Genomic DNA, 23,880 nt, shown 5'->3' on the forward strand with positions numbered 1-23,880 from the left:
ACACAGAGCACAGTCAACCTGTGGAACTCTTTGCCAGAGGATGTTGTGAAGGCCAAGACTATAACAGGGCCCAAAAAAGAACTAGATTAATTAATGGAGGATAGGTCCATCAATGGCTATTAGCCAGGATGGGCAGAGATGGTGTCCCTAGCCTCTGTTTGCCAGAAGCTGGGAATGGGTGACAGGGGATGGATCGCTTGATGATTACCTGTTCTGTTCATTCCCTCTGGGGCACCTGGCATTGGCCACTGTCGGAAGACAGGATACTGGGCTAGATGGACCATTGGTCTGACCCAGTACGGCCATTCTTATGTAGAGCAGCACAAGCAAAATTGCAAACGACCCCAGCACACACTACGGAACATCACAAGGAGTGGGACACAGAGGAGATTAAGACTGGAGGAGTGAAGACTGGGGATAAGATAAGATTAGAGCTGTGGCATAAGAGGGTGATGCCAGGTGAAGTCAATCCCATTTTGAAAACTGGGAGGGTAAAGTTGAATTAGTTTGGAAATGTACAAGCAGCCAGTGAGTGCGCGGAGGTGAAATGAGCCCGTTTCCTGGAATAACATAGCAATCTAGAGACGCAGGAATTCAAAGAAGCTCGCTTTGAGAAAGTGAGATGGGGTTAAAAAAACTAAGGGAAAGGCAGGAATGAAGCAAGAACAAGTGTATGTGATACGCTAGAGGTGAAAAAATTTAAACAAGGGAGAGATGAGACGGAGCGTCTGGAGTCAAAGAGGATACCAAGACATTTGGCTTTGGTAGCAAAATTAAAAGCGAGGTCTTGGGTTTGAGTGGTAGTGGATTTAGAGACATGGGGCAAAGAGGACTCTTTCCTAGAAGCCAAAAAGTAGCACAATTCCCTCCTACACCACTCTTGACATTGTGATGGAGTGATTGATTAATCCAAACTAGTTAGAACTGTCACATAAATAATGTGAGCAAGCGTATCACTCTGCTAGAAAGGAAAGGTTAAGCGCCTTCTCTGTGTTCACTTTTAGCTCTTCGCATTTGACTTTGTTGTAAGAGAGAGAACTTCAGCTGATACACCTGTTTCCAGTGTATGGATGGCACGAAAGAATGTTCTTTAGCCAACTCATCAAACGCATGCTATGTGCACGAATGGTGGTGTATCAGGCTGCTGACAGCAAGGAAGGCCTTTGCAGGACTAGATGGAGTCTAAACAGCTTTGTGATAGAACAGAAAGGTGTGAAGAATGTTCTTCACACTTTTCATTGGGCGAAACAAGACAGGGCTTCCCTCATTGGAAGTCTAAAGCAAAGGTATGAGGCGTGCCTCATTTTAGCAGAGTCCAAGGAAAAGAGGAAAGATGGCCTAGTGGTTAGGGCACAAACCTAGAACTTGGGAAACCTGGGTTCAAATTCACTTCTATTTTTAGCAAGCTAGCTAGAGTACAGCTAACAAGGGTACATCTACATGAGCTGCCATTTGCTCCCCCCAGCTACTACATAGCTGTACCCTTCGTGCCTCAGTTCCCCACCCCCATGGTACAGATAATAGCCCTGCCCTATCTCACAGGGATGTGGTGATGATAAATATATTAAAAACTGGGAGGCGCTCAGATACTGCGTTAACTGGGACCCTATAAATACCATAGATAGAACAGGACTCCTCAGATCCAGCCCCTCTCAAGATCCTGACTTTCACTGCCACAACTCATCCCTTTCACAGAGCGCTGAGGAGATTAGTTATCTCCCCAAAGCTGGCCGAGCCCTTCAAATGCACACGCTCGGTACATTTCTTGCTGTAATGACTTTTCAGTCACCTTACAGACAAGACTGTCTCTGAATCTGATTAGTTGGTTCTGTTGGGTCAGGCGAGGGTCAAATCTGACATCTTTCTTTATTGTAATTGAGTCAGTTTTGTTCAGAAGTTCTGGAGATTCTTGGGGAATTTGGGGCTATGACCTGCAATGTAGTCACTCATGACAGGTTAAATCGAACAAGGAGGCACTGGATCTGCTATTGGTGGAGGTCGTCACCATCACCTCAAGGAGCACTGATGCCAGCATGCCTAAAGCAACTGTTAGGCCTTTGCTGAAGAAGTTACTTCTTGGCACAGATAATGTCAATTACTGCTCTAAGTTTCCTGTTTGGGGGAAGTTTTTGGAAAGCAGGTGTGGAACTGGAGTCCTCAGACTTCATAGATCCTTTTAAAAAAAATCTAGTTGTGGCCCTCTGCATGGTATGTAGATAGCGCTCATCTCATTTTGGTGCTGGACAAAGCTCAGGTATCCATGCTGATTCTTTTAGTTCATATCAATTGCCTTCCATAAAGCAGAGGTTCAGCTGCAGGCCCTGGCAGAACGATGCTTATGTGGTTCTGTTTTTTCCCCTCCATGTTGGGCAGTTGCTCTACTCCATTTAATCAATGAGATTGCTCTCCCACCCCCATGATAACCTCCAGTCCAGCCCCTGGACCCCTGAGGGTATTAGACCAGAGTCAAAACTACAGCATCCACCTGCCACAGCGACTAAGGTTGTGGGCCAAGGCATTTGAAGGGGCCTATATAATTTTAATTAAAACTCTTATTAGCCTCTAGTCACCATAGAGTTAAACATATCCCTTTCCTCCCCACCTACCATTCTGGCAACTTGTTCAACCTTACAAAAGAAGTAAGCCACCCTAGCAAGGGGCCTAATTTCATTTCTACCATGAGGAAGCGTGGTCTAGTCAGGGGGTAGAGCACAGAAGTGGGAGTCTGGAGATCTAAATTACGTTTTTGGCTCATCACTCATGGTGGGATCCTGGACAAGTCACATTACCCCATCGTTAATCCATTTCTAGCCCCACCTGTTAAAAAATTAGGATAATAATGCTTATGCTTTCAAATCTACAGGTGAAAAGCGCTAAGTGTTATTTTTATTTGCATTAGTTCAGACTCTGAAGAAGAGCTGGAGAAGAAGGTGGTTAAACAGCGTTTGCTGGGATTCCATGCACTCCAGATCAGTTACCCATTTATCTCATCTTGCATGAAGAAGCCAGAAAGATGACAGATATGCGACCTCACTTGCACTAAGCAGTTGCAGCAATACTTTACTGAAGCTTAGAATAAATTATCTGGAAAAGCCAATCAATAAATTGATAAAACGTCTTTTGTCTACTGAGCCAAAGGACATTATTTTGATAAAGGGAACTTTTAAGTGAGCAGGTCTATATAGGATATCAGACGATAATGCTTATTTGTACCCTTTCTCGCTCCAGGTGCCATCTTAAGAAAAGCACTCCAAGTGCAGCCCAGGAAGAGCTGGGCTAGAGAGCTTTCAGGCTGCAGACCGACCATACCTCTGAACCAGTGGCAGCGGGAGGAAATTGAGGGTAGATGTCATATCCAGTCCGCAGTCTAACATGATAGTGGTGGATTTGAACTTGAGCACGTTGCATGGCAAGGTTGGATGCCCCGACAAACAGTACTGAAAGAAGAAAACTAGAATTAGTAAAGAATCAACTATAACAAAGGACAAGCTGAAAAGGGGCCCCTAAGGGGCCACATGAGGCTTCTTGGCAAACAACCCTGCAAGGGAAAAGTTGTATAAATGCAGCCTGCATAAGCAGCAGCTCTGGGTGTGCCGCCTGCTTCTGAACAAAGACACCAGAGATGGACAGCACAAATTACATTTATATAACCTCCTCTATCATGAAGAATCCTAAATGCTTTGCACACGTAACAAGCCAAGACATAAATTACATATCAGAGAGGTCACTTCAGTTTCAGCTGAGAAGCAGGCACCTCTGGTATGGAAAGTGGCAAATATTTGAAAATGCATAGCAACACTGTGGAACAGTATAAGCCATGAAGTGAAGAATATGGCATATGATTGAAACCGGAGGGGTAATATAATTGCTCAAACTAGAATGCAGCCAGGACATGAGGGCATCTGCTCTCCTACTTGGGATCTGTAATGACCTCAAGTGGTCAAGATTTTGTTTTTACATCTCAAAAGTATCACTTCTGGTAGCATAGCCACTCGTGCGGCACTATTTAAATGCTAAGTATGACAATAATCACTTTATATATTCAAAGCTCTTCACAGACATTTAAAAAACTAAATTGATTAAAAACTGATTTTAAAAGCTAAGTTTATTTTGTAATCATTTATTTCATTTTACTCTCTTTAGTGAATAAGGTAGATTCGTCAATTTTACTTTCTAGCTCCGATCCCACACATTAGCACAGGCCCACAATGTTTGGGTTAAAACTCCTGAGGAGAATGTTTTTAATTAAATTTGAAAAATCATGAAGACATTTTCCTTCTTAGATTTGTAACTGCTTAAGTTTTAATTTTAAATTGCAAAACCTAAGTTATTCAACAGCATCCCTTTAAATTCTGCCTTCTGTCAGCATCGCTTTAAGAGATGTCCTTGCAGTTTTGGGGCCTATAGTATATGAATAATGTCCATTAAGTCAACAGAGCTACTCCCGGGTGTAAAATTAAGCACTCGCATAAGTCTTTATATTACTGAAATCGTATGTAACTGCTGCCACAGATCCAGCAAGTGGGAGGAGATGTGGGAAAACAGACAATTTTCTGTAGACCCTAAACAAACAAAGGTATTAAAAATTCAGCAATTAAGTATTTTTAAATGGGTAAACTACAACCTTCAGTGTTCAAAACTCCCTTGTTATTAGAATAGGGTTATGTCCCTGAAGTGCTCAACACAGGGTGGATAAAAATCAATGACTTTATTTTTTAATAAAAAAAATGGATTTTTTTTATTTAAATAGGATTTTTTTGATAAAATGCTTTTTGAGGGAAAAACCTATCTAAAGATAGTTATAACTAAGATATAATGTATCTCATCATGGAATAGGGATTATAAATTTTAATTCTATAGTATGAGAATATATTCATGTAATGTTTAAGAAAAGTTTTGTAAATAAGTTCCAATAGTTCATGGATTAGGGACCCAATCTTATGGGATTCCACAGGCTTCTGTATAGATTATTTATAGGTTAATCTTTCTATCTACCCAATGGGACTCAGTGTTCAGTCTAGAAGATGCCATCAGAGATGCTTAGTTTTGCAGTTCTCAAACTGTGGATTTGTGAATCCAGAGGTAACATTCTTGTTAACAGCAAAAATGTTTTTAAATAAATAAATAATATATAGAGGTGAGAAATAAGACCTCAACTCTATTGTCCCTCTGCAAATTTGTGTACACAGAGTCAATCCCTTACCTTTCTCTAAAAGTGCAAAGTTTCAAAAAGTTCAATGAATAGAAGATTGTTGGGGGTGGAATAGATCTGGAAAAGGAGAAGAAATCTGGAGATAAACGTGAGATGTGAGGGACATATGCTTGTTTTGTTAAAATATTATATGTTTGCTGTTGAAGATAAAAATCCAGAATACTTAACGTTGTTGTTTTAGTTAAATAAAACAATTTAAATGTCTTGTCTGGTGATGTTCTCCTCCTAATACAGCACAGCAAGAAAATCCTCCAAATATTAATGATTAACCTGTTGAACTGGAGATAGTTCACCTCCCAATGACTTCATAAATATCTGCTTAAATTAACTTTGGTAAATTAAATAACCAAATAATCATTCATTTTCTGATATAGCTGTAAAACTAATCTGAAAAGTATTCAAAGTAAATCACTGTTTAAAAAAATATAGTGTGTACCTTCTAAAATGAAACCTACATCTATCTCTGAGTTGTGAAGAATATGTATTAAGGTTATAACAACCAACAAGAATGCACTTTTATGTAGAAAACCATGACTAAATTGAGTCTTCCTGACTAATGATTTAAATCAAATCCACCCTGGCTCAACACCAAGACAAAACTTGGTTTTTGGAACGGGGGGACAATATACGAAGCAGGGAAGCTAGCTCAGGTCACAGCAGAGATGAGACACTAAAACTTACACATCCTGGGTGTCAGCGAGAGCAGATGGACAGGATCAGGAAGATTAACAACAGTCTCGGGAGAAACTTTGCTGTTTTCTGGACGGGATGATGGACAACACCATGAGGGTGTTGTCATCCTTATGAAGAAGGGAGTGGAGCATTCCCTGCTTGAATGGAAATCCATCAGCCGCAGACTTATGAGAGCCAGACTGAAAGGGCAACATACTAATATCACCCTGATTCAGTGTTATGCTCCGACAAATGACAGTGATGAAGAAGTAAAGGACAACCTTACACTACAGGTGGAGTTAGAGAGAGTACCATGCCATGACCTAACTATCGTCATGGGAGACCTGAACGCCAAGGTAGGTAAGGACAACACAAACAATGACAGAGCAATGGGAAGACATGGGTGTGGCACTATGAATGAAAACGGAGAAAGGCTTGTTGATGGCTGTAATATCAATGACCTTCTCATCTGCGGAACCCTATTTGAACATCGTGAAATTCACAAGCTGACATGGTGTTCTCCAAATGGCAGAGATAAGAACCAGATTGACCATATCATGATCAATGGCAAGTGGCGACGCTCACTGACAGATGTGAAAGTGAGAAGGGGTTCACATGTTGGCAGTGACCACCACCTTGTGACAGCCTCCATCAAGCTAAAACTGAGAAGTGTGGGTCCGCCAAACAAGGGATATAGACATTATGATATCGACAAGCTAACGTCCTTTGAAATACAGAAAGCCTTCGTTCTGCAGTTAAAGAACAGGTTTCAAGCACTTGCAGACCTTGATGAAGAGGAGGGCAACGCAGATGAGGAGATCAACCAGAAGTGGGACAAAGTAACAGCAATTTATAAACAGAGCAGTGAAGCCTGTCTAGGCTACAGGCAGAAGAGAAGGAAGAAGTGAATTATACACACAACATGGAACGCCATAGAATCCAGACGAGCTCTGAAGAAAAAAGTTTTAGACACAAAATCCCAGAAGCTAAAGGACAAATACCACGAGCAGTATAGCCAGGCACACCGGGAGGTCAAACGCCTTGTGAGAGCGGACAAACGGCATTATATTGATAATCTGGCAACACAAGCAGAGGATGCAGCTGCTCGTGGTGAACAAGGAACCGTCTACAAAATGATGCAGCTTATCAGTGGTAAACGGCAGACACCAACAAACACTCATCAGGAACAAACAAGGACACCTACTAACAACTGAAAAAGAACAAGAAATGCACTGGATAGAGCATTTCAAAGAACTGCTAAACAGGGAGCCACCTAAAGAGAAAGCAAACATCCAGGAGGCAGAAGAAGATCTTGATATCAACACAGACACCCCAACTAAGGAAGAGATCATTCAAGCCATCAAATCCTTAAAAAATGGGAAAGCTCCTGGCAAGGATAACTTGAATGCAGAATTGTTCAAGGTAAAGCCTAAATTAGCATCATCTATCCTGGCCCCTCTATATACATCAGTCTGGGAAAGGGAAAAAGTGCCAGATGAGTGGACCAATGGGGGTTATAGTGAAGATACCAAAGAAAGGAACTCTTAGTGATTGTAATAACTGGCGTGGTATCACACTTTTATCTGTGCCAAGCAAGGTATTGTGTAAGATCATAGTCCAGCGTATATCAGAGGCAGTTGATAGCGTTCTCAGAAAAGAGCAAGCTGGTTTTCAGAAAGGGTGTGAATGCACAGACCACATCTTCATTCTACGAAACATAATAGAACAGTGCTTAGAATGGCAAAGGCAACTCTACGTACATTTCATAGACTTTGAGAAGGTTTTTGATAGCATTCACAGGACCAGCCTATGGCACAATCTGTGGGCATATGGAATTCCTTTCCATATAATCAACGTCATCAAAAGCTTCTATTTCAACTTTACATGCAGTGTTGATCACAGTGAACTCAGTTTTGAAGTCAAAACAGGAGTACGTCAGGGGTGTATCATGTCTGCAATCCTTTTCGACATTGCCATTGACTGGGTAATGCGTCATACAACAAAAGACATGCCAAGAGGCATTAAATGGACACTCTTCTCATCCCTTGAACACCTGGACTTCACAGATGATGTCGTTCTCCTATCACATACCCAACACCATATAGAAGAAAAAACAACTCGACTCAACGCATTCACAGCCAGCAAATTGGACTGAAAATCAACCGCAATAAGACAGATATCATGACCTTTAATATTGCCTCACCATCACCAGTACGGATAGAGGATTATGTTCTCACCAATGTAGAAACATTCACGTACTTGGGCAGCACCATCAGCCAGGACGGTGAAACAAGCTAGGACATCCGGAACAAAATCAATAAAGCCAGGAACACCTTCAGGAGCTTAAATACAGCCTGGAAATCATCAAAATACAACACCAAACCAAACTCAAGATTTATCAGAGCTGCGTACTTTCAACACTACTTTATAGTGCAGAATGCTGGGGAATGAGAAAGTACGACATGTCCAAACTGTCTTCATTCCATACAACCTGCCTCAGAAAAATCCTCCATATCTTTTGGCCCAGAACCATCTCAAACCAAGATCTATTGACACAGTGCAGCCAAGAGGATCTGAGCACCATCATTGAAAGGAGGCATTGGAGATGGATCGGTCATGTGCTTCGGATGGAAACTGATTCCATCACCAGAGTAGCACTAATATGGACACCTGAAGGCGAGCGAAAAAGAGGCTGCCCAAAAGCAACATGGCGAAGAGCTGTGGCAGCCAAGCTGAAAATCCTGGGGCACAGCTGGGGAACCAATGAAAGACTTGCCAGAAACAGACAGGAGTGGAGGAGCTTTGTCACTGCCCTAAATGCCAGAGGTGTAATAAGAACATGATGATGATGTCCCTGAAATCTCTTGGATCCATGGAAACCCCCCCTCCCCGTGTTTTTCCTTTATGACTTATTCAATGTCCTGTATGACTTTCAAAGAATTTAAGTTGTACTGTGTTGACATTCAAACGGTTATTCCAATGAGATTATAACAGTTATTGCTTAAAGCTCATTAAAACAGACCTGCAACATACCCCAAACGTTGTGTTCTTGGGCCTGTCCAACTGGTGGGTCCAGTTTGCTATTTATCTTTTTTTAAGTTTTCTAAAAATACAACTACAGGCACCCCAAGTGCATTTGGTGTCTGTCCCATTAATTGAAGGTCATAACTCACGAACCAAAGTTTGTCCATAAATATATCCACCTCGGCCCATGATCTCTTCAACAACTTTAGAGAAGAAAGAAAGAGACAGGCTTTGAAAAGCGGCTGGAAAGTTAACACATCTGGACTCTGGCAGATCAAGGCAAGGAGCAAGTTCCAAATCCAAGGACTCCTCACAGGGGATGCTCCACTGTCTTATTTATAGGGCCCTACCAAATTCACGGCCATGAAAAAAGCATCATGGACCGTGAAAGCTGGTCTCCCCTGTGAAATCTGGTCTTTTGTGTATTTTTACCCTATACAGGTACTATATATATTTCACAGGGGAGACCAGCGGTTCTCAAACTGGAGGTCCTGACCCAAAAGGGGGTTGCAAGGTTATTGTAGGGAGGTCTTGGTATTGCCACCCATACTTCTGCACTGCTTTTAGAGCTGGATGGCCGGAGAGTGGCAGCTGCTGGCCAGGCACCTAGCTCTGAAGGCAGCGTCCCTCCAGCAACAGCACAGAAATAAGGGTGGCAATACTACGACCTGGCTACAAAAACCATGTGACCCCCTCTCCCCACAACCTGCTTTTGTGTCAGGAGCCCTACAGTTACAACAATGTGAAATTTCAGATTTAAATATCTGAAATCATGAAATTTACAATTTTTTAAATCCTATGGCTCTGAAATTGACCAAAGAGGACCATGAATTTGTTAGGTTCCTACTTATTTACGTTGAGGTATCTCCAGTATGAGTGCCTCTGCTGCTGACTTCACATGTGGCAGCTTGGCATGGGAGAGAGGCAATCTCTCAGGTAACCAGGCCCCAAGCCATTCAAGGGACTTGTAGGTTAAAACCCAACAGCTCAAGTTCCACACAGAAACCAGTGCAGATTGACCAGCAGTGCTCTAATGTTAGTTACATGCTACTTATGGGCAGTATATATGTGGTGGAGTTTGCTGTTGGATTTGCCTTTATAATTGTCAGCAGCAGGAAGAGCCTGAATGAAAGCCCATTAAAATCAGTGGCCGTCTTTCCATTGTCTTCACTAGGCTTTGGAGCAGGAGCCTATTGCTTGGGACTGGTGCCTATTGTTTTTGGTCTTGTTCTTCCAAATTTAAAACAAATAAATGGGGGACCAGGATGAAATTGCCAAAAACCCTGGATTTCACTTGTGACCCAAGACAGATACCCAAGAGAAAGAGCTAGGACCTTAAGCTACCAGCCTACCACCACCTTGGCCTCAAAATATTTTGTACTCATTTCAGCCCATTTGCACTCCTACCCCCCACAATGGAGTCTTTGTTTCTGACAACAAAATTGTTCTTTCAGCTCAGTACATCTGGCTCACTAAAGTAAGTTAGGTGAAAAGCACTATGCACATACAAACTAATGATTTCAGTGCATTTTGCAAACACTTAGATTTAATATCCTTCCTACCATCCCCCAAACACATGTGCTTAAGTTTACATGACTAGGCCCATTGATCATAGAATATCAAGGTTAGAAGGGACCTCAGGAGGTCATCTAGTCCAACCCCCTGCTTAAAGCAAGACCAATCCCCAGACAGATTTTTCCCCAGATCCCTAAATGGCCCCCTCAAGGATTGAACTCACAACCCTGGGTTTAGCAGACCAATGCTCAAACCACTGAGCTATCCCTCCCCCACTAACTAGTCACATAAAGTTAAGCATATTGAATCACAGAAATGTAGGGCTGGAAGAGCCTCGAGAAGAAGTCATCAAGTCCAGGCCCCTGCCCTGAGGCAGGACGAAGTAAATGCATATGTAACTGTTTGTAGGATCAGAACCTGAAGCTACCTACCTATTAAGCTCATTTTACAGAGGGAAGTTAAGCCATAGCAAAGGTACGCGATTTGCCCAAAGTCACAAAACAAGCCAGAGATGGAGACGGAACCCAGGAGGTCCACCCCAGAAGCCTGTGCTCTATTACTATACACACCTTCCCTATGGCAAAGCCTTCTTCAAAGTAAACCGAAGTATTTCCAGAGAGTTCCACTTTTAAGGACCGTATCGCTCCAAGTTAAAGAACTCAGAATTTGGGTTCACAAATCCTGGAGGTGACTCAGCTTTTCCAACGTTCAGACAAGGAAGTGCAGTGTGTGATGATTATCAGGGTGGGCCACATGCAGAGGTCTTCGCCTGTGTGACACCCCTTCAGAAGTATCCCCCCACTCTACCATCAACATCAGCCCCTTCCTGCCTTCCACTGCAGCTACCCCAGCCTTTCACAGGGAGTCTCTCGTCCCTTTCAGAAGCAGAGAAGCGGGACTCTCGGCTGCAGCTCTGCATGGCAGGGCGCTTTGCCTTCCCATGGGCTGCAGGACCTGGCTCAGGGTTTGGATGCTCCCCCCACAGACAGACGACAGAAAGCGTCCCCCAGCGCTTTCCACGGCAGGGCTGAACACAGCCCTGCCCCTCGCAGGGCCTCAGTTTCCCCGCCTGTAGGAAGGAAGGCGACCCCCACGCTCCAGCAAGGGGCAAGGCTGAGGTTTAACCCCCTAATGCTCAGTAAACCCTCAGAGGTAGCCATGGTGACCAGGCCTGAACCCCAGGGGCAGGATTCCCCCCCATGCACGGGTCGGAGGAGTGGGGAAGCGGGGGAACCCTTCCCCCCATCCCCACACGCAGACACTGACTATACACACTCACCAGCTTCATGCTTTACCCGGCCGGCGCTATTTACTGTAACCATCCTCCCGCTTCCTGCCCAGTCTCTGCCACCCAGAGCATCATGGGACTTGTAGTCCGCTTCCCTCTCCGCCCGCCGCCTTCTTCTGCCCAGGATGAAGTCATGCCCAGCCGCCTCTTCCCCAGGGGCATCCTGGGAGTTGTAGTCCCCTCCTCGCCCGAGCCCCGCTCTCCAGTGGCGTGCCATTCCGGAGGGGCATGCTGGGAGTTGTAGTCCTCGGGCCTCGGCTCTCCCCTTCACCCAGGGGAGGGGGGAACTACAAGTCCCAGGGTCTCACAGCGGCGGCAGGTGGGAGCTTGGATGTTGATATCAACATGGCGCTTGCCCGACAGACAAAGACAGTCAGGCTGGTGTGATTGAGCCAAAAAAAAAAAAAAAGGGCGGGGGGGGGGGGGGGGACGCCCCGGGGGGGGGCCGGGGGGGGGGGGGGGGGGGGGGGGGCTGGGGGGGGGGGGCAGGAGGGACGGGAGGCGGGTCCCCTGAGCTTGTGCTGGGGCTGGCTGGGGGAGTTTAACCCTGTAGTCGGGGGAGCTTCCTTGAGCCCCTGGAGCACAGGTTGTGTGAGATGGATTGGGGGGTGGGGGAGTCCCCTTGCCCAGTGCTGGGTTTGGGGGAAGTGGAGGGGGAGGTCCCGTTAGCCTGTGCTGGATTTTGCTGGGAGAGTTTAATACAAGGGATCTGGGTGGCTCCTTGTATCCTTGAAGTGGGGGCAGGGAGGTGTCCCCTAGACAGGGTTGTTTTTTTGCTGGGGGGAGTTTAACACTGTGGTTTTGTTAAGGGCAGGGGTGGGCTTCTTGCTGTCCTTGAAATACAAGCTGTGAGTGACATTAATTTTGTTTTTTGGGCGGGGGAGAGTAGATGGGCGATGAGGGGAAGGAATCCCCTTAGGCTGGGTTGGGTTTTGCTGAGGAGTTTGACGCTGGGATGGGGAGGGATGGTGGATCCTTGTATGCTTGAAGCACAAAACTGTGTGAGAGCAATGGTGTGTCTAAGGAGGGGGCTTGCACCAGGTTAGACTCTGTTCTGGTGGGTTTGGGGTGTCTGAGGTTTGTGTGGCCACTTGCACTGCCTGAAATAGGGGATGGGAGGACGGGGACAGCTTCTGCTGCCAGTGGGCTGGGGTGTGTTGGGGTATTCTGCAGGCTGTGGTAGTTTTGCAAGGGAGTTGAACATAAGGCTGGGTAGAGGGGGATTAGAGAAGAAGGGAGGCGCCTTGTCCAGTGTTGGGATACTACGGTGATGGGCGCACTAGTAAAACCTAGATTATATTCTTGAGACACAGAATGTGTGTGGTATGAATTATGGTGAAAGAAGAGGAGGTTGTTGTTTCTCGCCAGGGAATTTTATACTTGCCTATGGGGAGGAGGATAGGGAAGATACCTTTGGAGCAAATAAAGTGCCTGTGAAATCACTTGGGAGAGGGAGGGTCCTTGTTAAGAGGAGAGATTCTGTGTTGGTAGGTTGGTGTGGGTGGGTGTAGGGGGGATGGTACAGTGCTTTTATGGTTGTATGTCCAAGACACTAGTGAGAGCTTGCTACCAAAACAAATCTGCTTGATACAGAGGAGAGAGCATGCATGATGAGGAAGAGACAGGTGAGAACCCTAAGGGGATGTTGTAGCTGATGTGTTTAACCCTGGAGGGCAGGGGGGAAACATAGGAAGGTGGCTCCTTGAATGTATGGGAGAAGAGCATGGGTGCAGTGTTTATTTTGTTTTTACTTTTAAGAAGAGGCTCAGGTTTTGAGGTGGAGGGAGGGTGTTAAAATTGCTTTTATATTTGTACCTGGGACATTCCTTTGAATGCCAGTGTGTGGCCCCAAAACTGCCTAAAAAAGAGTGAGGCTGGAGAAGGCGGTCGGGAATTCTGCTAGGCTTGTACATTCTGTGTTTAGTTTTTGCTTGCTGTGGAGTTGAAAAAAATGGGCAGGATGGTTTTCTCTGAGGTGTAAATATATATACAGCAAGATGGACTGAGCTGAGCTCTTGCTCCTCAGTTTTGGGTGGTGGGTTTTGGTGTATGGGAAGGGGTGGTTAAAAGTGCCTCTAAATGTGTCTGCAGGGTGCTCTCTTTGGAAACAATTTTTGCATTAGCTTTGAAAAATCTTTTGATCATATGTCTTATTTCCTCCACTCCCTTCAAATAGGGGAAGGAAAGGATGCCTTTTGGGCTGGGAGGGAAAGAGGAAGTGTGATGAGCGTTGCCACTTCCCTGTCTGTGAAGTCCCGTGTACTCGGTTTATTCTGGAGTTCAAGTGACATTGGGAGCACAGAGGCAGTGGCTTCAAGTGCTAAATGCATATGGACTGAAAATGGTGGGTTTTAAATTTAATGGCTAGGACACTGATTTGGGAAGAGCAAGTCTGCTAGATACTGGCTGTGTGCCCCTGACTCAGAAATCAGAGGGGATAGATAGAGGAGACTGAACTGATGGAAGGGATGCAATTTGCATGAATGATGCTACACAGAAAGTTGTGCTGTATAAATGGCTTGTGCTAGGCAGTCAACTCAGCTTGCAAAACCCTGGACTGCCTGTCTGGATACCATGAGATCACTAGCTCATTTCTGCAGGGCTCATCAGGTGCAGGGGGCTCTCTCTGCTTCCTTCCTGGGATGGTGCAGATGGCATCTGATTTCCTCCATGGATGGGAGAGGAGGAGTCCTGTGCAGTTTTTTTCCCCTCTGAGATGATTGAATTTTCTCTGGCCTCGCTGTTCCCTGCCTCATTAGGAGGAACTGCATCTATATTTGTTTACCACTATGCCATGCCAATAGGAATGTCTGGAGTAGTGGGGAGTGAGTGTATGTGAATTCATCTCACTAACATGTTTTTTTTTTTCTTCCATTGTTTTAAGATGATGCTAGGACACAATTTTGCAACAGCAGGCAGTAAACTTCATTTCTTTGTGGTTTTTGACACTCCCTCTTTGCTGGGTTATCTGTTTCTGAGCTAAATCCCTAAGGAAAGGGTTGGGGGACAGGCAGCACATTACATACACACGGCTGGAGCTTCTTTAGGTTCAGACAGACTTTGTCTCTTTGGTTGTGAAAATTATTTGCCGTCTCTCTATGTTCTAGGAGTGCTGGAATTTCTGAGGTGGCAGGATTATACTTGATCTATCTGTAAATTGATGTTCTTGCATGTGGGAACACTGTCCATTTTCTCTTATGCAAAGATTCTTCATCTTTAACTCCGAGTGACAGGCACAGCCTTTTTGTAGGGTTGACAGAATTTATTAGTGGGCTGAGCATGGGACTAGGAACAAGGAATTTATGTTTTACCCTGCTGTGTCTATTCCTAGTATTCCTCTGGCACAGAACAGGCATCAGCATTTTTACCACTGTGTCCTCTAACTCTGTTCAGAGCAGGTCGACACAATTGTGGAGTGCAGGCCACCAGCCGTTTTATAGTAGTGCTAGAGGCTGCACAGTTGCCAGAAGAACGGTGGGAGGATTTCAGAAAATCTTGTCTAGACCAGGCCTTCTTATCTCTGCCATTTACTTCTTGTGCAGTTATGGGCAAGTCATTTTCATCTGTTGGACCTTTCTAAAACATCTATCGCTGTACTATCTATTATTATAATTTGGGGCTAGAGGCCAACCAAGAATGAGATCTCATTGAACTCCGCACTGTACAGAGCGTGAGTAGCCAGTGCCTGCCCCAACCAGCTTCTCTCTGTCTCAGTTTCCCTATCTGTAAAATAGGAATGCTTGCTAGTCTCCTAAAGAGGGGTGTTGTGAATAAATGTCTGGCCAGTGTTTTGAAAGTGCCGTTGGTGTTTTATGAAGTATTATTTTGTAGTCATAAGAAGTGGCACATTCATAAATTTATGGGGGAACTTGGAGATTCTCTGCCTTCAGATCAGGAACTAGGGAAATATTGTGGCTTTGTTTTTCTTTACATTGAATAAATGCAAAGGTCTGCAGTAAAATGTACTTGTTCCATTCTGAACTGTTGAGGCCGATCTGCTTCCATTGAAGTCCATGGGAGTTTTTTGTAGTTTGGGCCTTCAGTGCGTGATTCTGGGGTAGAGGGAAGGACTCCAGTCAGGCAAAAATGAATGGAATTTTCAAAGATATGGGAATCAGTTTAACTTATAACATTACCTCTCTTTCATAAACAGGTATTTCTGATGACACCTACACCAACAAACAGGCAGATAATAGTAGCTTGTGTGGGATGGCAGTGGGTTTGGATTTAAACCAAGCAACTTGTCATGCCTGCAATGGTATTGATGCACACAGGCTCCTGTGTCTATGTTGAGCCCAGCGGGGTTCTGATTACAGGATCAGGACCTATTATGAGCATATTCTTCACCTTCTGCGAAGTTTAGGATTTGAGGTCAACCATTTTAAGGGATGTTGTCCACTTAAAAACCCTATTACAAAGGAACATAGGCCTTTACCCTTATTATCAATAACTTTATACAGTTTGTTTATTCTACATTTTTTGGATGCTTTAAAATCAATTAAGTCAGTTTCACTTTACATTGATTTATTGGGGCTTCAGTCATGCACAGGAGTCCACTTTGCAGCTCTTCAAGACTGGGCCCTTACTTAGGCCTGTGCTGACAATATGATCTTTTGCTTTAATCTTGTATGTTACCAATAATGCTAAATAATATTAGTGATTTATTGACACTTAAAATATAGCAGATGCCTTGGATCTGATTTTTTTTTATTTTTTTTTTTTTAATGAGACACTTATGATTTTGGATGGAGTTTTACAAGGTGACGAGGAGGGGTTATTTTAAAATTGTTTATTTTTTAAATCACTTCTCTAAAGTTGTTTGGTAATCCGTTACATTTTCCAGTTCCTATTATATATAACTTCTTATTCTTACTATTGTATTCCAGTAGCACCTAGAAATCCCAGCTGAGATCAGGTCCTGTATTGCTAGGTGCTGCATATGCACATATTAGGAGATGACCCCTGCTCCTAAGAGCTTAGAAGGCCTAGATTCTGTAAACAGGTTTAACTTTATGAATGCAAGTAGCCTAGTCAAATGCTTAAAGTTAAGTGCGTGTATAAGTGCTTGCAGGTTTTGGATCCAAGCAGACAAGATAGATGGGGTGTAAAAAAGGAAATGTTGTTCCCATTTTACAGACAGTGAACTGTGAGGCCTAAAGAGAGTGACTGGCCCAAGATCAGACATGGAGTCAATGACAGAACTGGGAAATGAACTGTGATCTCCAGAGTCTCACTCCAGTGCTTTAATCACCAGACTGATTCTTGCTTTCTGAGTTACTTGGCTGGCTACCAAATTTTAAAATACTGCCTACAGATTCTTTTCTTTCTTTCAAACTTTTTAACCCGAAGGTGGCAGTTACTTTTATTTTTCAGTTGGGTCTTGAAAATAGTAGATTGGAAAACTTCATCCAAACAGAACTTCTCTGACCTGTTACTAACCGGAAACAATCTCTAGCAAGTGAACTTTTAATTTAAATTAAACATAGTGAGACTCTTTTGGAGAAAAGTTGCAAATTGTGGTCTTTGTTGCAGGTTAGCATATAAAATGTTCTCAGATTGAGGCAGTCGTATCGTCTATGACAACAACAACAAAAAGTGGAAAATCAGTTCCTTAGTATCTGGCCAACTGAAAATTTCATCTTGTAACTGTGAAAGACACATTTATTTTTATGTTGTGACTGCTAAAAAAAAAAAAAAAAAAAGTTGCTAAGGAGATATACTAGGTTGAAAATCTGTTCTCTCTTGAATCTAGCCTTGTTTGGTTTTTCAATAAGGGAATTTACACAGGGTTAGTTTGTGGCCAGAAATGATTGTTGAGAAGCCTTTAACATACCTAGACTTAAAATGAGGATGTGCTGAAATACTTTTTGTTTATCGTGTCATTTGAAACACAAATTTCAATCACAAGTTGACCAAAATCCCATAGTTAATGCAGACATACTTCATACTTCATAATATGCTGCTGAGCAAAGTGCTCATTTCACAGTTGTGAAACTGCTTCTTATAGGTATTATTGCATCATAAAGCCTAACCTAATCAGAATGATCGATTTATGGCGATAGCTTGTAGGCAGCATTGGTACTGTATGGCTCTTACATTTCATATTTGATTCATTACTGCTGAGACACTGTCCTTCTTATTATCCACTCCATGATAAAATAATTCTTTGCACTTTTATCTGTAGATCTTAAAGTACTTTACAGAAGTGCACTTTGCAGACAGAGAAACTGAGGCTCAGAGGCTAAGGGACTTGCCCAAGTTCACACACTGTCACTGGCAATTGGAAATACCAGTCCTCTTAGACCTGTCCCATGCTTAATTTGCATCTGTGGTCTGTCAATGTTTATTTTTAAATCTGTAAGGAGTTTATGGTCTGGTCCTTTATGATGCTGAGCACCTACTGCTCCTGTTGACTTCGGTGGCTTGACATTTCTCAACCTCATTAATCCTCTTTAATTCATTCTTTTTCAGGTCTGTCAAAATTCTCCTTTTCTTACTATGCCAAAACCACCATATGTGTAACTTCTCAGATGACCACTTAAGGCCCAGTTCCCTCTTCCTGTATCTCCCTCTTCCTACTGATTTCAGTAGGAGTTTTTACCTGTGCTGTGTTCTAAATCTACTCCAAGAGTGTGCTTGTTTGTGTTGCCATGCATTTTATTTCAGCATCTTATTCCATTATTTTTGTATAATGCAAATATTCTAAGCTTGAACAATTAGTGTTTTTTCAGAATTTACAAGCCAATGATTATTTTGCTCAAATACATTTTTGGGCTGATTTCCCCAATCCCTAGTTTTTAATCAAGGCTGCACAGTAAAGGTAAACTTAAAGTGGAGAGCCCTTAAAACCCTGAACTGTTTTAGTGCAGTGCTTTTGACTAAGTGTGTTCTGATTCATCTTTCCCATGTCCATGCAGTAAAAATGGATGGAAGGTCAGTTACCTAAACATTTCTCTTATAAGATTTTTGTATATATGTTTACTTTCTTGATTTATGCTGGGTTTGTTGCCATTACTAGACAATAACTTATTAATAGGCTTAGCCGTTCATCAGATATGATTTAGATTCATCTCACTCTCACTGAGTTTGTTGTATGGTTGACCACATACCTACCTACGAGCATGTGTGTATGCAGTTGGGGAATCCTTCCTCTGAGGTACTGCCCTCTTGTGGATGGAATATTGTTGTCAGACCTAATCAAAAATATCCTAACGTTGCCCTCTACTGTCTGCAGTCTACAGAGGCTAAGTTTTATTTATTTAATATTTCCTCATGCATGGAAGTGGCCAGGAATAACATCCGTCTTCTCTTGTAGCTGAGACATGAAATGTATATGAAACCTATCCAGTGCTGTTGAGGTGACACTGAAACTGCCAACTGGCTGAAGAAGTGCATGCAATTAAAACCCAAGTACACAAGATAAATCCATTATGCTTGGCCGTGACTGTGCAGCGGATGAATCTCCCTTGCTCTGAATCCCTCGAATTGGTTAAAGTTCATTTACTGTTAATTCAATAGCAAAACTGCCTTGTTTTCTCTTTTTTAAAAGAAATGCGAGTCATAACTTCAGTGAATTCTTCTTTGTGTCCTCAAATAAAACGATTACTCTTGAAACAGAACAGTAAAAGTCCTCTTCTGGGGATTTAAAAATAATCCTGCTGAACAGCTGATTTTGTTGCTTTGAAGAGCCTACATTCTGTAAACTAGGAAGTGTAGCACATGGCCACTTTCTGCATTTTGAGCTGCCCAGTTGTTTTGAGCTCTGAAGCAAGCACTGAGTCTGCTCCTTGCTTTGCCAGCAGTACTGTGATGGTAATCCAAGCAGAAGGCACTTAGCTCATTCTTGAACTGTCAGTGCTGCCCCTGCTATGAATATTTATTCAGTTCTTTACAGGATAGTACGTCTGAGCGGTAGCTTCTCTGATCACAGCTTCTACCTTTTGCTAGCAATCTCTTTCTGGCTATATTGGCAGAGTTTTATAATTGGGGTAGTGGCGTTCACAGCATGCAGTAGCTCTAACGTGTAAACAATAGTCAGATATTGAGGAAGAAAGTTGTACCTAGTGGTAAGGACACAATTCTAATTCTTGGCTGTGTTACAGACTTGCTTTGTGATCTGGGGCAAGTCACTTAACCTCTCTGTGTCAGGGCTTTTAGGAGCCTTCGGGTTTGTAAAGTGCTTTGAGATCCATGGATGAATGATGTGTTAGAAGTGCATGTTAATATCATGGTTATAAACAAAATTGAAATATCTCGAGGCTGGTGAGATAAATGACATAACTTTATTTACATAAGACAAGAACCAGTTACTTAAGCTAATTTGATTCTTATGCCACAGGTGAGGAAATCAGAACAACAAATTTCTCAACCGATCAGCAGTCTTTAACCCCTGTGCTGCATGGGGCTGTGGTGCCCCCAGACTTTGCAATTAGTAGTAATTCACCATATTCACTGTATACTTTTAGCATAGTGATTTATTATGCTTATTAGAAAGGCAGTGTGCCCAGTGGTCAGAACACCAGACTGAGACCCAGGAACAATATGAGCTTACTCCCAACTCTTTAGCTTCCTCATCTGTAAAGCTGGAATAAGAGTGGCCATATGAGATCAGACCAATGGCCTGTCTAGTCCGGTGTCCCATCTCCGACGCTGATCACTACCATATGTTTCAGAGGAAGCTGCAAGAAGCTGCACAGTGGACAACTACGTAATAATCTGCCCATAAAGGAAGTTTATTCCTAAAGTCAGGCAGTTAATAGGTGACTTATGCCCTGCATTATGAGGGTTGTGCAGGCGGAATTGCCTTGAGATCCTGCGCAAAGATCACTCCTCATCCTCGCCTACTACCACAAAGTACAAGGGTATCTTTAATGAAAAAGATACCAGGACATTGGTTTTATGTCTTGTCCAACAAATGTCTGCTTCAGTAATGCAGTGTTTCCTATTTTTTGGCTATAACGGCAACCACCACTTCCTCTTTTGCACTAGAATAGAGGTCTTCCTTATGTTAAAAGGATCAACCAATTCTTCAGGTTTTTTAAGGGTCTTATAAAAATTCCAGCTGAACTTCCTATCAAAATTACGAAGGCAAGATAAAAAATAGATAAGTTTCTTCGTTATGCTTCTGGAGTTCACAGTAACCCTGGTTCCCTCTGCCAATAAAAACTCATCTGCATTTATAACTCTTATAGCTGCTCATGCTTTGAGTCATGTATTCCTCTTAGTAAGAGGAATGGCCCAGTCTCCAAGTGTCCAAAAAGCTTTCTGTTATATGTCTCCTGCCAGATTGGTCTCCAATTCTGTGGTGTAATGCAGTCTAATCTTTACAAGTAGTTGCTTTTGAGGAGGACCATGAATTATCTTTCAGTTCATTTCATGGATATAATTCTGATAAATGTTGGTGTCACTCCTTGGTCACACTCAAGTAAATTCTGTTTTATTCCTAGTAATACACCTCTTACCACCAGCAGATACGAGGAGTCAGATTTTGCAGTGAAAGTATGTTTGCCATGCATCTTCCCTTTCCCACCCCAAACCAATTATTGGTTCAGAATCCTTCCTGTTGATGGCTGTGACCAGGCGAGTACACCCACGTCTCCTCCTGCTAGACCCTACACCCACTGTAGGAATTGACTCGAGTGAAACACTGCAGGAGTGATGGAGCCTGTTATCCCCTGGAGACATTCCACCGGTGCACACTCATGTATGAGAACTGGAGTCCAGTCTTGAGCTTGGCTTTGATGCCATTGTTGGAAAGCAGTTTTTCTTTTTTATTAAAACACCAACAGGTAGATGTTTGAAGTGATTTATCAAATGTGTATAAAGCCAATGTCCTTGCTCCAAAGATCTAACAATGTAACTTCAGCAGATACAGTGCATGGGACAGTGGTTCTTCTGGGAGGGGACGAGATGCAGCAATTAAGACAGAAACACTTTGTAGAAGTGGTTTTTGAGGAGAGATTTAAAGATAATAAAGGGACAGCATTTGATGCACAGAATGTGGGAGGCTGTTCCAAGTATGGGAGAGAATAACATAGAAGAAGGCGCAGAGCTGGGTTCACTGCCACAATTTGGGCTCACTGAGCTATGGAAGAGTAAAAGGGGCAGTGGAGACTCAAAACTAGGTGCTGTTTCACAGGATGTAAATACGTTTATAACAAAAGCCTCTGAGCTCCGCCAGGGACTCTTCTGTATCCTGGCTAAATTGGTATCTGATTTTTCTGCTGCTCTGCTGTCTTCTTGCAGGGGTTGTTTATTGACTGAAACTGTTTCCATGTGGCTGTAATGTAGAGCTTGATTACATTAAACATGGCTTTTTCCTGTAGTATTGCAGTGCTAAGGAAAGAGATCCCACCTGCTAAAACAGCTGTTTAGGTAATGCATGAGCCTTGGGGGTGGGGGAAGTTGTGAAGCAGGATCCAGTCCCTTTTGGGGTTCAAGTATTCACATGCTCAGTTTATATTTTGATTATAAATTGCAGATGCAATTCCTAATATTTGTTGTTTGTATTCCAATAATGCCTAGAGGCTCTGACCACGGTCAGGACCCATTGTGCTAGGTGCTGAACAGAACATAGTAAGAGAGTCCCTGCCCCACAGAGTTTACAATCTAAAGAAACTGTCTTGATTAATAGTATTTGTCTTTGCAAATGAAGGCTAAGGCCTGGTCTACACCTAAAACTTAGGTTGAACTAGTCACATCACTCAGGAGTGTGAAAAATCAACACCCCAGAGAGACATAGTTAAGCCCACCTAAGCCCCAGTATAGACACCACTAGGTCCTTGGAACGTTTCTTTCTTAGGGTTGCCAATTTTGTTGGATGTATTCCTGGAGACTGCAGGAAAATCCTGGAGGGTTGGCAACCCCATCGACTTAGCTACCACTTCTCAAGGGTGTGGATTAACTACAGCAACGGCACACCCCCTTCCATCATTGTAGCAAATGGCTACACTGCAGAGCTAAAGCAGCACAACTTCAGGGCTGTAAACTATGCCCCTGTATTGTATTGTAGACATCCCCTTAGTGCTGCTCCAAGAAGGCATTCAAATCTCTGTACATGTCCCACTAAGGCCAGAAGCACCCAAGCTCTGCGATACCGAGGGCCACGCTGGCAACTTGCCAGGAGACTGTGGCAATCCAATTTGCCGAAAACACCTATTAAATAGCAAATGAATGCACTTCTATCATCTTTGATAAAGAGATTAAAAATGGCCCGTTGGTTGAGCTAGCCAATAAGAAAACTCATAAGGGAACCAGCTCCATCCACTCCTTACAATTACAGGGTCTGCTCCTACTGTGGTACATAGCAGAACTCAGGATGGATAAAATCAATGATATAAAAAACCCTGCAGATTTTAAAAATTCAAATTAAATACATTTTTCTTTTTAAAAAGATGCCTATTTGGAAATTGACAACCAATGTTAAAGCGTCAATTTACCATAACCTATTTAACATTATTTAAATTAAACAAACATTCAAGCAGTATCTATTTGCTGTTAGTTTTAAGGAAAGTCAAACCACTGAACTGGTGGAAGTTACTGGCAGCTAAGCAGCTGGAACCAGGTTTGATGAAGTGCTAAACCAACTTTTGACAGCATTAGCCTCTTCTGCAGGTGCAGAGAGAACGTTTCCTTAATTTGAGCTTATTCAGCTAGCTCGGTTCAATGACTAGTTCATTCAAAGTTGAGGAACCCATTGAGAATTGAAAAAACACAAACACTTGTTTTGTTTTTTTCCTTTTCGAATCTATGAATAAAGATTAGGTGTGAGATCTACTAGTTTTAAAACCTTGAATGTTTCTGGTCACCATATCAATCACTTCAATTCACTGACTAGAGATAATACTTTCTTTGTTTAATAAATCAGTGAATTTGAAATGCAAAAGATATTTTGATAAACTTTTTTCCCCTTAGGTACCCAGCACATTTAAGGTATTTTATTTAACTATTAAAAAGTCATTTTAAAATGCCATTTTTGTTCATTTTTACCTGAATTCCAATTTCCATCTAAATGCAGCTTGACACAAATCATGAAGTGTAAAATTAATTATCCTTCAGGAAATAAATGCATCATTCACTATTTTCTGTGCCCCTAACTCAGTTGATTGCTTGCTAGGTGCTAATCTAGTCCTAAAATGCAAAATAAGATATTTCACCACCTCCAAGCCAA

The 23,880-nt window shown here is 42.8% G+C and overlaps 1 protein-coding gene across 2 annotated transcripts in view; it reads right to left on the reverse strand.

Moving 5' to 3' along the window:
* INTS9 (integrator complex subunit 9) overlaps nucleotides 1-11,769 on the reverse strand; it is an 82,721-nt gene extending 70,952 nt beyond the window's left edge. The window contains exons 1-2 of one of the 2 annotated variants that reach the window (XM_024203525.2): nucleotides 11,703-11,769; nucleotides 3,310-3,437 (exon numbers count right to left, since the gene is read on the reverse strand). In XM_024203525.2, the coding sequence (XP_024059293.1) occupies nucleotides 3,310-3,437; nucleotides 11,703-11,711 (137 nt within the window). In that variant the 5' untranslated portion in view covers nucleotides 11,712-11,769. Of the gene's footprint in view, nucleotides 1-3,309; nucleotides 3,438-10,992; nucleotides 11,031-11,702 lie in introns of those variants that run through there. The other variant, XM_024203526.2, reaches the window with a different exon arrangement.
* Nucleotides 11,770-23,880: the final 12,111 nt, after the last annotated feature.

The sequence above is a fragment of the Terrapene carolina genome, unplaced genomic scaffold, assembly GCF_002925995.2.
Source record: "Terrapene carolina triunguis isolate 2854851 unplaced genomic scaffold, T_m_triunguis-2.0 Scaffold228, whole genome shotgun sequence".
NCBI classification, from domain to species: domain Eukaryota; kingdom Metazoa; phylum Chordata; order Testudines; family Emydidae; genus Terrapene; species Terrapene triunguis.